Genomic DNA, 15,838 nt, shown 5'->3' with positions numbered 1-15,838 from the left:
TGTCATTTAATAGGGCCTTCGTTTTTTTTTTTTTAAAGTGCTACATTTGAAATACCAAAATATGATTGCTATTTTGTTTATTTTGCAAATTTTTTTTTACCATATCTCAAGTTGGCCCTATATAATATTATAGTTTTAATTTCTTATTTAAACTACATGTATATAACAAAAAAAAATTCTATTCAAATATTATAATATTTCAAGTTTTATTATTAAATTTATATAGATAACTGAATCATATTTTACTTCGAACAACATATAAAGAGGGTGACAATTTGTCAACCTCAACTTAACTCAACTGGTTAAAGTATACTTAAGTTTAACTCGACTAGTACGTACCATCTTTTCCTGAAAGGTCATGAGTTCGAATTTCAATCCCACATGTTTTTGTATTAAAAAAAAAGATGTGACCATTTTGGCAATTGAATAGTAATCAAAATCTAACTTTTTTCTTTTTTTTAGTACAATATATAGAGATGAGAATCGTCACGGATCTAGAATTTTATGTTAAGGGGCTTAAATTTATATAAAGATAATTTCAAATAGAACATGTGTGCATATAGGTGTGTGTGTATATATATAGATATTAAATTGCGTAAATTGTTAATTTGTTCTTTTAACTTTAAAATTTGTTTCTAATATTGTTTCTAAACTTTAAAAAGTGTCAAATAAGTAGATGAACTTTTAATTTTGTTTTTATTAGATCTTGAACTTAAAAAATAGTCTAATATTTAGAGATATATTAAACAAAAGATTGAAAATTTGAACACTTTTTTTAATACCATTTGGACATCTGTTAGAATTTAAATGAAAAGTTTGAAGACAACTCTACTTATGGATCAAACTTATAATGTAACAAATTTGTTCGATAGAGGTTTTATTTAATTTTCTATATAAGTTTAGAAGAAAGAGAATGAAACTTATAAAGATAATTATTTTTTTATATTTATAGATATTTTAAAGATAAATTTAAATTAATTTTTTAAAAAATATTACCTACTATGGAAATGTATTAAGATAAAGATATAAAAGTCTCAATTATTTACTTTAAATGAATTAAATGAATATAAAGGAAAAAAAGGGTTATATATAATTAAAAATATATATAAAAATAAGAAAACCAAAGATATAAAGATGTTTGTATAAAGAAAATTTACAAACTTTTGTATAAAAATGACATAGAATTAAATTCTATGATTTTTTTTCCCTTTTAAAAAAATTGAGATAAGAATTTTCAATTTTGGAAGGAAGCAATGATAGAACAATAAAATTGAAATAAAGATTTGAAGATGGTAATAAAAAAATTAGATTAAAAAAAAACTAGTAAAGAATAAGTCAATTATGCCAACACCAAGAGCCGATGCCGCTAAGCTACGGGAAATATTTAAAATATTATGGTCTAAAGAAAATTTCCAAACAATTGTATAAAAGTGACATAGAATCACAAATTCTATAATTTTTTTTCCTTTTTAAAAAAATTAACAAGAATTTTCAATTTTGGGGGAGAATGATAGAACAATAATGTTGAAATAAAGATTTGAAGATGGTAATCAAGAATAAGTCAATTATGCCAATACCAAGAGTCCATGTCTCTGGAATTCACATGGATACGTCCTGAGTGGGGATTCAAACTCATGACTTTTTAATCGAAAGTAAATACTTTATCCGGTTGAACTTGATTTGAAAATCTTCTGAATACAAAAATTCTTTATATCTCTTTAGTTTTATTTATTATATTTTTTAATTTTATATAAATTATTTTCCTTTATATTCATTTAAAGTAAATAATTAAAACTTCTCTGTCTTTACCTTATGCATTTCTGTAGTACCTAATATCTTTTAAAAAATTAATTTAAATTCATCTTTAAAATATCTATAAATATAAAAAAATAATTATCTTTGTAAGTTTCCTTCTCTTTCTTCTAAATTTATATAGAAAATTTAATAAAACTTCTATCAAACAAATTTGTTAAATCATGAGTTTTATCCACGAATTTTCAGAATTGTATCGAAAGATATCTAATACATCTTCAATCTTTCAATTTGAAATCTAATAGGGGTTTGAAATTTTGATCTTTAAGATTGGCCTGTATTGTATCTCTTTGTTACGCCCGCGGTCTCATGAATGATCTTTCCTTCGAGTGCTGCTTTGCTTTCTTAATCTTCCATTTGTCAGTCACTCTTCAATCCACCAACTATTGTTTAGTCAATTTTGATTCGTTTCTTCAACAGTCGCAAACAAAAGATAATAATAAATAAAAACAACTCGTAGAAAGAGAGGGAGGAAAAACAATTTAAAATAAAGAAAACAAAATAGATAAAGGCAAAAGAGAAGTTACCAGAAAAAAGAGAGAGCTCTCCACTCCTCCATTTCTCCATCACCAGAAGCATTTTGAAGGCCTTTTCATTTGTGAGCTAAACTTTTTTATTTCTTTTTCTTCATGTCTGATACAGATGATGGGTTTTCTGAATTTTTATGAAGTGGGTTTTTTTTTTTTCTCCCTTCATTTTCTGATACAGATGATGGGATGGGATTTCTGAACTTTTATGCAATGGGTTCTTTTTTTGCTCCATTTATGTTCATTGTCTGGTTTCTTTTGACGTTTCATAATTTTGACACAGATTATTTTGGCTGCATTAACCAGTTTTGGCTACTGGGTTGTTTTCTTTTCTTTTCGATTTGCTATGTCATTTCTGCCAACTGTTACCTCTATGATTTCGAGACTTCTGCTATCAGTTCCTTTTCAAATTCCTAGTGGAAATTTTGTTGTATTTGCATTATTTCCCAACATTTTTCGTCATTATTTTCGGTTAAATTATGACATTAGTCCCCATTTCATCTATTTAATCCGTCAGCTTTAAAAAATTTGAACACAAATGTTACACGTTCATTAGGCTATAGAGTTGTTTGGCACATGATAAAAACTCGGCCAAAATTAATTTAGTGAGCATATCACATTAGAGTTCTAGCTAGTAGTGGTATTAACTATTGAGACTAAATTACAGCGTAACTCTAATTGCAGGCTCTTAATTAGAATTTTTAGAGTCGAAAGACTAAATAAGAGTCGTAATAAGGTTTATAAGATATATATGAGCTACGAAATGACTCTTCTCCTTGCTAATTGATTTTGAGATGAAATCCATGAATATTTATATGGTATCAGAATCCAACTCACTCAAACGAGCAAATGGGTTACTTGTCGAGAGGTAAAAGTGCCACCATCTTTAAGGGTGCACAAGGATCCTACATCAAAAAGACTAACAGGCCTAACAAGGTTTATAAGATACCTAGACTACTCCTCTCACTCGTTGCCAATTAGTTTTGAGATAGCTACTTATTCATAAGCTTAAAATGTTGATAAAATAAAATTTGAGTACAGCTAGCTAGTTGGAAATGACCATTTGTATTGTTTCAATTATGAATGAAAAAGAATGAGCTACTACCAAAATTGTCCCACATTTCTTTCTTCTTTTCTTCTTTGTCTTTTCATTATTATCTTCTTTATTTATTGATTTGCAGTTGTGAAAAATAGGAAGCACAAACTACAGCATGGAAGAGAAGGGTGGAATCAAGAATGATATCACTGAAGTAATATCTCTTTGTATTCAGTTGTTGAATTTTTCTAACTTGATTTTTCTTTTTTTGTTGAATTTTCCTCATTATGTTCTTCCACTTTTCTATCTGCTGTTGTTGTGGATCTGATTGGGTTCATGCAGTTAATAGGCAATACTCCAATGGTTTATCTAAGTAAAGTGGCTGATGGTTGTTTTGCTCGTATCGCCGCTAAATTAGAGACGATGGAACCGTGTTCTAGCGTCAAAGACAGGTTTAGAGTTCTTCTTTACTACAAAAATTACGCGCCCATTTGATAATATTTTCTGTTATGGTGTTTCATTTCTTATTTACAATTGCTTTGGCTAAGACTTTGTCAAGGGTTTTAAGAAAAGAAAAACTCAACAAAAGAAAATATATGTATTAGTAGATACTATAAGCTTAATTTTTAGAAAACACAAAACAAAGGCTCCATTCGGTAACCATTTTGTTTTTTTGTTTTCTTTTTCTAAAAATTAAGCTTATAAACACCTACTTGCACCTATGTGTTTATTTATTTTGTTATCTACATTTAAAAACCGTTATAAAATCTATTTGGGACTGGTTTCTGAAAGTTTTTGGGGTTTTATTGGCTTGTAATAGGGAGTGTATAGAATAGTGGAGGCTGTGTTGCTCTGCCCCCTTTTCGAGATAGAGGGATCTTGTTGTGGCGGGCTTGTTTTTTGGCTACTCGGTGGGATATTTGGATTGAGAGGGTTAGTAGAAATTTTAGGGGTTGAGAGATCATGTGGGAGATTTTGGGAGCTAGTAAGATTTAATATCTCTACGTGGGTGTCGGTTTCTAATGCCTTTCTAATTACCAGTTACGTATCGTTCTTTTGGATTAGCATAGGTGAGATTTTCATGATATGCAATCTACAAGTTTTCGATGCAGGATCGCGCACAGTATGATTCAAGATGCAGAGGATAATGGCCTGATTACACCAGAAAAGGTACTAAAAAGGAGGCTTCATTTCTGTCTCTATCATTTGAAATTAGGCCTTAAGGCACCACTCCAATTGGCAAATGCCCAAAAATTCTTTTTTTTTTTTTACATGATGTAATAAAAACAACTGCTAAATTTGAAGTGTGGACTCTTATACTTGATCTGCTACCTGATCTGCCTTTGTTTTTCTTCTTTTTTGGGATGGAAAAAGACCGTCCTAATCGAGGTTACAAGCGGTAACACGGGCATTGCTTTGGCAAGCATTGCAGCAGTGAAGGGCTACAGACTTATAGTCGTTATGCCAGCTTCGTATAGTCTCGAGAGACGAATTCTGCTTCGAGCTTTCGGAGCCGAGCTGCACATCACAGATCCTGCACTTGGACTTGAAGGACTTCTAAAGAAGGCTGAAGAGATAATGCAAGTAACACCCGATTGCTATTTTCTCAAGCAATTTGAAAATCCAGCCAACCCAAAGGTCTGTTTCTGTTTCTGTTTCTGTTTCTGTTTTTGTTTTTGTTGTCATCTCAAGAGGATTTATATAACTCTGTTTTTCCAAATCTGAATGACTCATTTTTTGTTCTTTAGATTCATTATGAAACCACTGGGCCAGAGATATGGAAAGATTCCGGAGGAAAAGTCGATGCTTTGGTCGTCGGGATCGGAACTGGGGGAACGATAACTGGTGCCGGGAATTTCCTCAAGGAACAGAACCAGGACATTAAGGTTCCCTTGTTAGTTTGCTGCTAGAAAACGAGATACTGAGGGGTCGTTTGATAACGTCCTCGTTTCTTATTTCTTGTTCCGTAACAAATTCTAAACATAAAACAAGAAATGAGACCTAAGAACATTATTAAACGAGTCATTACTATTGGAGAGATCAAATAATCTTGGTATATGTATAGGTTTATGCAGTGGAACCAGCAGAAAGTGCAGTGCTAAGTGGAGGGCAACCTGGTGAGTTCCCATTTAAACTCCAATTTTTTTTTCTGTCCAATTTTTTTGAATGGCTGAAAATTAAGACTCATGTGATAATATTTTATTTTTAATTTTTTACTTTTTGAAAATTAAGTTTATAAACCCTACTATTCCTATCAATTTCTTTGTTTTTCTTTTCTACCTTTAAAAGACGTTTTCAAAATCTAAGTCAAAATTTGAAAGCTAAATCAAAGTAGCTTTTAAAACCTTATTTTTGTCTTTTAAATTTGGCTAAAAATTCAAATGTGCTCTTAAAAAGGTGGAAAAGATAGCAAATAAATTACGTGGATAACAAGTAGAAATTTTAAAAATAAAAAACTAAAAACGAAATCGTTAGTGATTTTTATTTATGCTGCCAAATGATTTTTTAGCTAGGCTTGCTGAATGACATTTTTTATGACTAAATTATAGGCAAGCATCTCATTCAAGGAATTGGGGCTGGCTTCATCCCTCCTGTTCTTGATGTCAAAGTCTTTGATGAAGTTATTCAGGTGAAACTTCATCATATCCTCTCTTTTTATCAATAATTGTTCAAAGGAGTTTCTTTCCAATATGCTCTCTATTTTCCAATTTTCTTTTAGATATGATCTAAACAATTCAATAGATTACATCTATCGATGTCAGATGTTCAAATCCTCTATTAATATTCATGTGGTTCACCTAAAAACCAATTGGCAATAAGAAGAGTAACCCATGTCTCTCAAAATCGTGATTCTTTTGACTCATCGATCTTGGTTGAATCCCATTTTTGGACTAGACGCTAGTTTGTTTGAGCTTGTTGGACTTTGATATCATATTCATATTCATGGGGTTTCATCTCAAAACTAATTGACAAAGAGATGAGTAATTCATATCTATTATAAATCATTGTAAGGTTGCTTTTCTTTTCAACGTGAGATCCTTAACATCCTCGTCCCAAAATAGGCAGAGTCTTTCCCTCAAAATTATAAACTAACATTCGAGCCCTTATACCTTCGATGTGGAATAAACCAACAATCTTTTCATCTTCCCCCTCCTACATTTGAGTTAATTCTCAACAGCGTCCCAATCTCATTTTCCTGAACTTCTAATTGTGTCTAATAGGTAGTTGAACTTTAAAAAGTGTCTTGTAAGTTAAGGATCTATTAAGTAAAAAATTAAAAGCTCGCTCGGGATTTCTTGAATGTGTTAGAACGATTATGTTTTTCTACTCTTTCTTCTAATATAGCATTACAAGTAGGCAGCCATGTCCTTATTTGAGATATGAATTTGGGTTTTTTTCAGGTATCAAGTGAGGAATCAATTGAAACTGCAAAGCTTCTTGCATTAAAGGAAGGCCTGCTTGTATGATACTAAATCTCTTTGAGACCTTTATTTATGTACTTTTGTGAAAACATGGATTTATTTATCATCATCATTATTATTATTTTTTTTTTTGGGTTTGAGGTTGATGATTTGTTTGCCCTTCTTTTTTAGGTGGGGATTTCATCAGGTGCAGCAGCTGCTGCTGCAATTAAAGTGGCGAAAAGACCAGAAAGTGCAGGAAAACTCATTGTTGTAAGCTATATTTGCTTTCATTTACAAATATGATAAATTGAAAATTATAAGCTAAATATATGTTTCCGTTTTTAATATTCGGATTTTCAGTCTGGTCTCTAATTTTTTAAAAGTTTCAATTTCATCCCTAATGTATTAAAAAAAATTCAATTGAGTTCTTATCGTCACAAAGCATTGTTACAGTAAATTTACCCATGTCACATAAAATTAACTGTTTTTAGATTTATATGCCATCATCTTTCAATACTTAATAATTTAAAGGACTTAATTGAAAACAATTCACTATTTAAAGGATGAAAGTGAAACTTTTAAAAGATCAGGGGCCACATTGTAAAAATAGGTAAAAATTGATTTATCTGGTGGTCCATTTGTAGGTGATCTTCCCAAGCTTTGGCGAGCGATATCTGTCGACAACACTGTTCGATTCCATAAGGAAAGAAGCGGAAAATATGACTTATTAATGAGTTGTTGATAGGCTTGAAAATTTGCAGAATTAAATGAAGCGTGTTAAATAGAAAAATTAGGAAAAATGCATATGTTGCTACAAAATTTTAAATAAATTATTATTGAATAAGTATGAATTTTATAGATATTTATGCATAGTTATTAAATCAACCCTACTTTTTATATTATCGAATGAATCAATAAATTGATACTCTTGATTATGAGTGCTGAGATACCAATGATATACTTGATACGAATATTGATATACCATTGATATATTTGTATATCATTTGATATACCTGAAAAATTAGAAGGCTAAAATTGGAATAACTAAAAAGTCAAAAATTAGATTTGAAATATTTTTCCATATCTGCAAAATTCAAAGTTGTTGCTATATTTGAAAATATTAAAAATTTTTAATTATATTTTGTAAAGATTGAACAAAAGTTTGCTACTAAAAATAAATTAAGAGGTGAGGATGTACAAAATTCCTATGAGAATTCTGTTACAAAATTACCCACTGTTACAGAAGGTAAAAACTCTCAATTGAGAGGTGTAAACGGGTGTCATCTGCTTTTTTTCTTCTTCCTTTACTTGTACTCCAACCGAGAGTTTTCTTCAATTTGCTCACTTCTCTCAATTTCTTCTTCTGTTTGCATGTCTTTCATCTAAGAGTGCTGTGAACTGTAAGGCTTCCCAATTGACAGCACACATTCCATGATATCTTTCTCCATTATTTTATAATTTTAGGTTGGAAGAGAGGAGAGAGATGAGAGGAGTCTAGGGAAACATGAGTTCTCCTCTCTCTTTTTAAAATTTAAGAAGAATTGAGATTTTAAACAAAATTTTCAAATCCAACCAAAACGATTATTTTATTTGAGTTGTCATGAATACGTTACCAATTTCAACAAATTCTTAAATTCATATTCAATTTTTGAATTCGGTACCAAACACATACTTGAAAACAGTGAATACATAGAATACAATTCTTGTTTTCATTGGATCCATAGTTTTCAAATTCATGTTTTTAGATCGCCAACCAAACGCACCCTTAGCTACTCATTACACTCCCACATTTTTTATTCTTTCTAAAAATACTTAGATTTAAAAGTTTATGTTAATTTTGTTAGCTCTATGGCTTCAATCAAACCAAATATTTTGATGATCACAAATATGTATAAACTAACAATTTGAGTTTTTCAAAGTGTCTATAGACCTCGAAAAGACAAAATCAATGCCTATCAAATCACTCAAATAGGAGTTTAAACGAAGAAATTATGGTCAAAACAAATCAGGTAAAAAAATCCTACGTGGCGGGTGACATGGACAAGTGGACAAATCCTACGTGATGGGTGACATGAACAAATAGACCGCTCAGAAGTTGACATGTGGCATCGTTAGAAGATGTGTATTGACGTCGTTTCATTAAGAGGCTATTTTTCGTTAAGAGGCTATTTTTAACACAGCAGTTTTTGTAGCACACGAGTTTGGCTGCTGTTATTTTTCAGTTTTTCTCCTTATTTTCAGTTTTGAGGCATCGTGGGTAACTGATATGAACCATGATAGTTCTATTCTTTCTGTATATATATTCATCTTGATTATTGAATTATATAAGGAAGTTTTCTGAAATTTTATCTTGGTATCAGAGCCAAGAAGGCTTACGCTGAAATGACGACCGAAGAAACCAAAAATTCATCTGTTCCTCCACAAGTGATCACAAAAGTTGCTGGCCGAACACCAAATCCTTCACCACAATTTAATACCTCTTTTGGTCATCCCCTGGGCACTGTTTTAACAGTAAAGTTGGATGACAAAAATTATTCTCTTTGGAGAGGAATGGTGCTCGCTGTCTTAAGGGGTCAAAAAGTTGATGGGTATGTGTTGGGAACTTGGCCAAACCACCACAGTTTCTTGTCTCACCAGAAACTGAAGGAACTTCAGAAAATCTTCAAGTGAATCTTGAATATGTGGAGTGGCAAGTAGTTGATCAAGCTCTACTTGGTTGGATTTTTGGATCAATGACTCCTTCTATTGCTTGTGATGTCGTTGACTTCAGAAGTTTAAGAGAAGTATGGAAAGCTCTTGAGGATCTCTATGGAGCAACAAGTAAGGCGCGCGCATAAATCAGTTGAGGAATGTTCTTCAAAATACTAAGAAAACTCTTTGGAGATGTCTTGGATATCTTGAACTTATGAAACAAGCCTTTGAAAGCCTCAAATTAGCATGTGAACCTATTACTTTAAATTATTTAATGTCTTGTGTACTCTCAGGTTTAGAGGCAGAATATCTTCCAATTGTCTGTCAAATTGAAGGGAAGGAGTGTAACGCCCCGAGTCCCTCAGGTTAGTTAGTCTCGAATCAGGAGATTTTTCATTTATTTTTAAATTGATTGTTAATTAAATTTATCTATATTTATCGAGCTCTAAACTCTAATTAAATTCATAATTACCGGACTCCGTATGGTGGGTCTTGTTTTCACGGGGGATGGACTTCTTTTCTCTTGGGCTTGGGCTTGTTAGGCCTCCATTTGGGTTAATTTGGTTTTAAATCAAAGGGAAAGAAAAAGAAAAGAAAACAAAAGGAAACCCTAGCCCAAGTTCTCTTCTTTCTTCTTCTTCTTTCTTCTTACCCTAGCCACCCCCTCCTTCTTGTTGAAAGACCTTCGGCAGCCACAAGGACGTTTTCCGGCGAGGTGCAGCGGCGTTCTGACGGCGCTTCTTCGGATCAAACAGCAGCGGCGACGACGCTGATTACGCTTGTTTACATGCGTAAAAAGAAGGTTTTAGATGCTGTTTTTACTATGTTTCAACTTTGTTTCGGACTTTTTCTCGGTCGTTTGAGTTCCAATTCATACAAAATTCATATATGATGGTTTGTGATTGACTTATATTGTATTTATGACATTTTAGGACCATTTGGGAGTGTAAATTAATCAAAAGAAGCAAAAAGACGGAAATATCTACATGGGAGGCGCCAGGCGCCTGGGAAGGCTGCAAAAACTGTTTTTCTTCCAACTTTGCCCTTAATGAAACGCGTCTTCCAATGCGTTTTGGTGGTTCCAACCGATGCATACGTGTAGAAGAAGTATTCCACTATGAGTTTGAGCACGATTTAGTCAGTCAAAAAAGTTGGAAATGAGTGATTCACCATCGTTTTAGGACCTACCTGACCAATTCTGCACAGCTATAAATTCCAGCAGCTTCTCCACAAAATTCATCAAGCCTTGCTTCCTTCTCTTGATCATTTTTAGTGTTTCTTTGTTGCTTTCTAAGTACTTTTAAGTTGCTTTCATTAGTTGCTTTTGGTTTTTAAATCCCGAGCACTTTACATTCCTTTATTGAGCTTCGTTTTGTTTCCGTTTGTACTTAGTTATTTCCTACCTATTCAAATATATAAAAATCCAGCACTTTGCTTATCTTTCCTTTGTCTTACTTTATTTTTAGTTAAGAGAATTGTGTTTTTGGAGGAAAGAGCACGTGACACTCCCCCTTGCTTGAAAGAGAAGGGCGAAGCTCTCAATCCGGAGCAAAACTCTCCGTTAGTTAACTTTTGTTTTTCACACATGCATTTCAATTTCAACCATTTTACTTGCCGTATTTTCTTCAATATGTCTTTCTAAATTCCCGTCTCTAGCTCGGTTATGGATAGTCAGCCTTTTATTTCTAAAAAGGGTTGCTAAGAAGTAGTGTTTTTTCTTTCCACTCATTGCTCAACATGTTTTCCCAAAAAGTTAGGATTTAGAGAAGGCCACTGTAAGTCTTAACCAGTCAATACTGAAAAGATTGCTTATTTGCATTGTTGAGTGGTTAAACCGAGGAGAGGAGCGCCTTAGACATAAGGGTTCCGGTTAAGTAGCCTAGACATAGGACCTTAACCCGAGGTTGCGACTATTTCCATCCTAAAACTAAGATAGCTCTCATAATAGACATATTAGGGAATGTCTTAGGACTTTGAACTTGCTTAGACATAAGTCAAGTGAAAAGCGTAGTCGTTGGTTTCTAAAGTAAAATGCATATCGTCCTTAGCGTATCCTTGATTCTTTGTTGGATAACTTGAAGTAATTCGGGCTAGGTTTTACCATTATAAGACCAAATCCCAAATCCAAAACCATTATTTGTGACCACTTCCCATTTTAGAAAAATCACTCATTTCAACGTTCACTATTCATTAAAACTTTAGAGTTTGGAAATTATTTAGAAGTCCTTGAGGATTGATACTTGGATACTCCATCCATTTTATATTACTCTGACAGGTGTGCGCTTGCATCTATAGAATTGTTACCACGCTTAGTGCGTGCGTTCAGCATAACCCCAGTCAAGTTTTTGGCGCCGTTGCCGGGGACTTTAGTTTTAAAATTATTTTAAAATTATTTAGTTTTTATTTTTGTGAATTGTTGTTGGGTGTAATTTTCATCCACCGTTTTTGTTCTATATTTTTGGTCGTTTATCTCACAAGGGTAAGTTAAAGTGCATGAGCACAAGATCTTTTCTTCTACCCCTTGACTTTGAGATTGAGCGGACCCTTCGAAAAATTCGAAAGGAGCAAAAACTTCGAAAACAACTAGAAAAGCAAAAAGAGAGAGAAGGCGAAATCAGTCCTGAAAGTGAGGTAGAGAGTACGAGCACATCAATGGCAGATATTCCACCTAGTGATCCGGTTGATCCACCTGCTGTTAACGGTAATATGAGGGATCACGCAAGAAATGATGAATTCAACCATATCCAAATGGCGGACAACAGAGACGTGGCAATGCGAGAATATGCCGCTACGGCTTTTCAGAACTTCGATTCAGGGATAGTCAACCCTATTCCAGCCCACGCAAACTTTGAGCTTAAACCAATGATGTTCCAAATGTTGCAGACAATTGGACGTTTTGGAGGGCAGGAACATGAGGATCCACATGATCATCTGAAATCATTCATTCAAATTGCAAATGCATTTCGATTACCTGGTATAACAAATGATGCTCTTAGACTAACACTTTTTCCATTTTCTTTGAAGGACCAAGCTAGAGCATGGCTCAATGCATTTCCACCGGGATCCATCACCACATGGGGGTCGTTAGTGGAGAAGTTCTTAACAAAATTCTTCCCACCTACTCGCCACGCTGATATTAGAAAGGAGATCATCTCCTTTAGACAGTATGATCGTGAACCTGTTCACGAGGCGTGGGAAAGATTTAAAGAACTAATCAGGAAATGTCCTAACCATGGCTTGCCGGCATGCATCTAGATAGAACATTTCTTTAGAGGTTTAGATCATCCTACTAAGATGATGCTAAACAATGCTGCCAACGGAGCCTTTACAAAAAAGACATTCAACGAGATAGTCAACATCCTAAATGACTTAGCTTCACACAACGAACTATGGTGTTCGCTAGGACAGCACCAAAGAAGCAAGATCTAGCTGGAGTTTTAGCTCTGGACATTGCGACCTCGATGTAAAAAGAGATGGTTACAATGAACCAGAGGCTGAAAGAGATGGCGTTGGGAATAAAAAATCCATTAGCCGCGCCGATACAACCTGTGCAGTCGGATTATTGCACTCCTACCCCTGTTTGCCAAGTCAACGATCTCATTTGTTCATTTTGCAGTGAAAACCATATTTATGATAATTGTCCACATAACCTTGCTTTCGTTTTTTATGTAGGACATGGGAACAATAGGAACTTTAACCCATATTCGAACACCTACAACCCAGGTTGGAGGCACCACCCTAATTTCTCATGGGGAGGTCAAGGAGGTTCGAGCGGTTTTAATCAAGGGCAGAGCCAGCAGAACAAGCAGCCCTATGTTCCACCTACACAGCAATACATCCCGCCACCGCAACAGCAGTACAATCAGAGAACACAGACTCTACCAGTTCAAAATAACAACTCAAATCTTGAGAATATGATGAAGGAGTACATGGCCCGAATCGACGCAATGATACAATCCCAAGCGGCATCAATGAGGAATTTCGAGACCCAATTGGGACAGCTCGCCAATGAATTGAAGAATAGACCACAAGGTTCTTTCCAGGCCATACTGAATTACCAAAACGAGAAGGGAAATAACAGTGCAAAGCTGTCACCCTTAGGAGTGGACTAGCATATGATGGATCAACAATGCCAATAACAGATGTACATATTCCGTCCACTGAACCAACTGTAAAGATACCAGAAAATCCAACAACACCAGAAAAAGAAAATATTAGAAAAGGTAATGAGGACACCCCGAGTGTTCCTCCACAGGTACAACCTTCTTTTACCCCTACTCCCCCGTTTCCACAAAGATTAGTTAAGAAAAATAATGATTCCCAGTTTAGAAAATTTTTAGATATTTTAAAACAATTGCATATAAATATACCATTAGTAGATGCTCTAGAACAGATGCCAAATTATGCTAAGTTTTTGAAAGATATAGTTTCTAGGAAGAAAAAGATAGGAGAGCATGAACTGGTAGCCATGAAAAAATGTAGTAGTGAAGCTGTAGGCAGCCCGCTACCCATGAAGTGTAACGATCCTAGCAGTTTTACCATTCCATGTTCCATAGGAGGGAAAAACTTACGTAGGGCATTATGTGATCTAGGCGCTAGCATTAATCTTATGCCATTATCAGTTTTCAAATCTTTAGGCATAGGAGAAGCTAGACCTACTACGGTTACCCTCCAACTAGCAGATAGATCTATCATAAGACCTGAGGGAAAGATAGAAGATGTTTTAGTCCAGGTGGACAAATTCATTTTCCCTGCGGACTTTATCATTCTAGATTGCGAGGCAGACTTAGACGTTCCCATTATTTTAGGAAGATCATTTCTAGCCACTGGGGTACAGTTTTTAATGTGAGGAAGGGAGAAATTACAATGAGGGTAAATAATGAAGAAGTTAAATTTAACGTTCTAGACGCCATGAAATTACCAGGAGACTTTGAAGAGTGCTCTGCTATAATTAGCTTGAATCCTGTTATGTTTGATGAGTTTTATGACTTGTTAGTTACAGAGATTGAAGAAGAGCTTGATAAGATAGCAGAAGGACCGGAAGATGTGACTAATCTTGTTGAAAAAATATAAAAAGAAGAATGCAAGTCGTTACTTCCGTCCACAGTGGAACCACCCACTTTGGAGCAGAAGTCATTGCCGTCGCATTTGAAATATGCGTATCTAGGGGATAACGACACTTTACCAGTTATTATAGCTTCCAATTTATCACCTGCTAATGAATATTCTTTATTGCAGATTTTGGAGAAGCACAAAAAGGCCATTGGATGGACGATAGCAGATATCCGAGGGATAAGCCCGGCCTTTTGCATGCACAAAATCTTATTGGAAGAAGATGCTAAGAACTCTATTGAGAGTCAAAGGCGGTTGAACCCGAAGATAAAAGAGGTTGTAAGGAAAGAAATTCTTAAATGGCTTGACGCCGGTGTTATATACCCAATATCCGACAGCAGCTGGGTAAGCCCAGTACAGTGTGTACCAAAGAAAGGGGGTATAACTGTGGTGGCCAACGAGGAGAATGAGCTCATCTCAACCCGAACTGTGAGTGGGTGGAGAGTTTGCATTGACTATCGCAAACTCAACAAGGTAACGAAGAAAGACCATTTTCCTCTACCGTTTATTGACCAGATACTCGACCGTCTGGCAGGTAAGGATTTCTATTGTTTCTTAGATGGATATTCGGGTTATAATCAAATTACTATTGCTCCAGAAGACCAGGAGAAGACAACATTTACGTGTCCGTATGGTACGTTCGCTTTCAGGCGAATGGCCTTTGGATTATGCAATGCACCCGCGACTTTTCAGAGGTGTATGATGGCCATCTTCTCTGACATGGTAGAAAATATTCTAGAAGTTTTTATGGATGACTTTTCTGTTTTTGGAAATTCTTTTGACGCATGTTTAGTTAATTTGGAGAGAGTATTGGAGAGATGTGAACAAACAAACCTAGTCCTAAATTGGGAGAAGTGTCATTTCATGGTACAAGAGGGTATTGTTTTGGGTCACAAAATTTCCAAGCAAGGAATAGAGGTAGACCACGCTAAGATAGACATCATTTCAAAGCTACCTCCTCCCACGAATGTTAAAGGGATTAGAAGTTTTTTAGGGCATGAGGGATTTTACCGCCGCTTTATAAAAGACTTTGCTAAAATTTCTAAACCCTTGTGTCAATTGTTAGAACATGATAGACCATTTGTTTTTTATGATGACGGTTTAAAATCATTTGAAATGTTGAAAGTTGCTCTAAGTTCAGCCTCTATAATTATCGAACCTAATTGGGATTTACCTTTCGAGCTCATGTGTGATGCTAGTGATTATGAAATAGGAGCTATGTTAGGACAACGTAAAAACAAGATCTTGAATCTTGT

The 15,838-nt window shown here is 34.5% G+C and overlaps 1 protein-coding gene, 1 long non-coding RNA gene and 1 other non-coding gene across 4 annotated transcripts; 1 reads left to right on the top strand and 2 right to left on the bottom strand.

Annotated features, from left to right (window-relative positions):
* Positions 1–1,317: 1,317 nt before the first annotated feature.
* LOC148210919 (uncharacterized) lies at positions 1,318–2,475 on the bottom strand. The gene is made up of 2 exons (XR_015791595.1): positions 2,340–2,475; positions 1,318–2,223 (listed from the first exon to the last, which is right to left on the bottom strand). It is a non-coding gene; the product is annotated as an uncharacterized LOC148210919 (long non-coding RNA).
* Positions 2,392–7,714, top strand: LOC111021015 (cysteine synthase). Of its 2 annotated transcripts, XM_022297839.2 has the most exons (11): positions 2,392–2,410; positions 3,521–3,589; positions 3,718–3,827; positions 4,488–4,545; positions 4,750–5,013; positions 5,124–5,261; positions 5,441–5,492; positions 5,925–6,004; positions 6,777–6,836; positions 6,969–7,049; positions 7,424–7,714. In XM_022297839.2, the coding sequence occupies exons 2-11, from the start codon at positions 3,551–3,553 to the stop codon at positions 7,508–7,510; spliced, it is 969 nt and encodes a 322-aa protein (XP_022153531.2). In that variant the 5' UTR covers positions 2,392–2,410; positions 3,521–3,550; the 3' UTR covers positions 7,511–7,714. The 2 variants fall into 2 exon arrangements, with proteins under 2 accessions (XP_022153531.2, XP_022153533.2); XM_022297841.2 differs by lacking the exon at positions 2,392–2,410 and having other exon boundaries at positions 3,394–3,589.
* A 4,888-nt stretch (positions 7,715–12,602) lies between these two features.
* On the bottom strand, positions 12,603–12,709 carry LOC148210918 (small nucleolar RNA R71). Its single transcript, XR_015792029.1, has one exon. It is a non-coding gene; the product is annotated as a small nucleolar RNA R71 (small nucleolar RNA).
* Between the last annotated feature and the right edge of the window lie 3,129 nt (positions 12,710–15,838).

Source organism: Momordica charantia (assembly GCF_013281855.1).
Source record: "Momordica charantia cultivar OHB3-1 chromosome 6 unlocalized genomic scaffold, Mcharantia_2.0 BLBB01000006.1, whole genome shotgun sequence".
In the NCBI taxonomy this organism is placed as follows: domain Eukaryota; kingdom Viridiplantae; phylum Streptophyta; class Magnoliopsida; order Cucurbitales; family Cucurbitaceae; genus Momordica; species Momordica charantia.
This window is presented reverse-complemented; position numbering and strand designations above follow the sequence as displayed.

Coding starts and splice junctions, on each gene's coding strand:
- LOC111021015 (XM_022297839.2), top strand. CDS start 3,551: ATGGAAGAGAAGGGTGGAATCAAGAATGATATCACTGAA. Junction 4,546..4,749: donor GCCTGATTACACCAGAAAAG/GTACTAAAAAGG, acceptor GGATGGAAAAAG/ACCGTCCTAATCGAGGTTAC. Junction 7,050..7,423: donor GTGCAGGAAAACTCATTGTT/GTAAGCTATATT, acceptor GTCCATTTGTAG/GTGATCTTCCCAAGCTTTGG.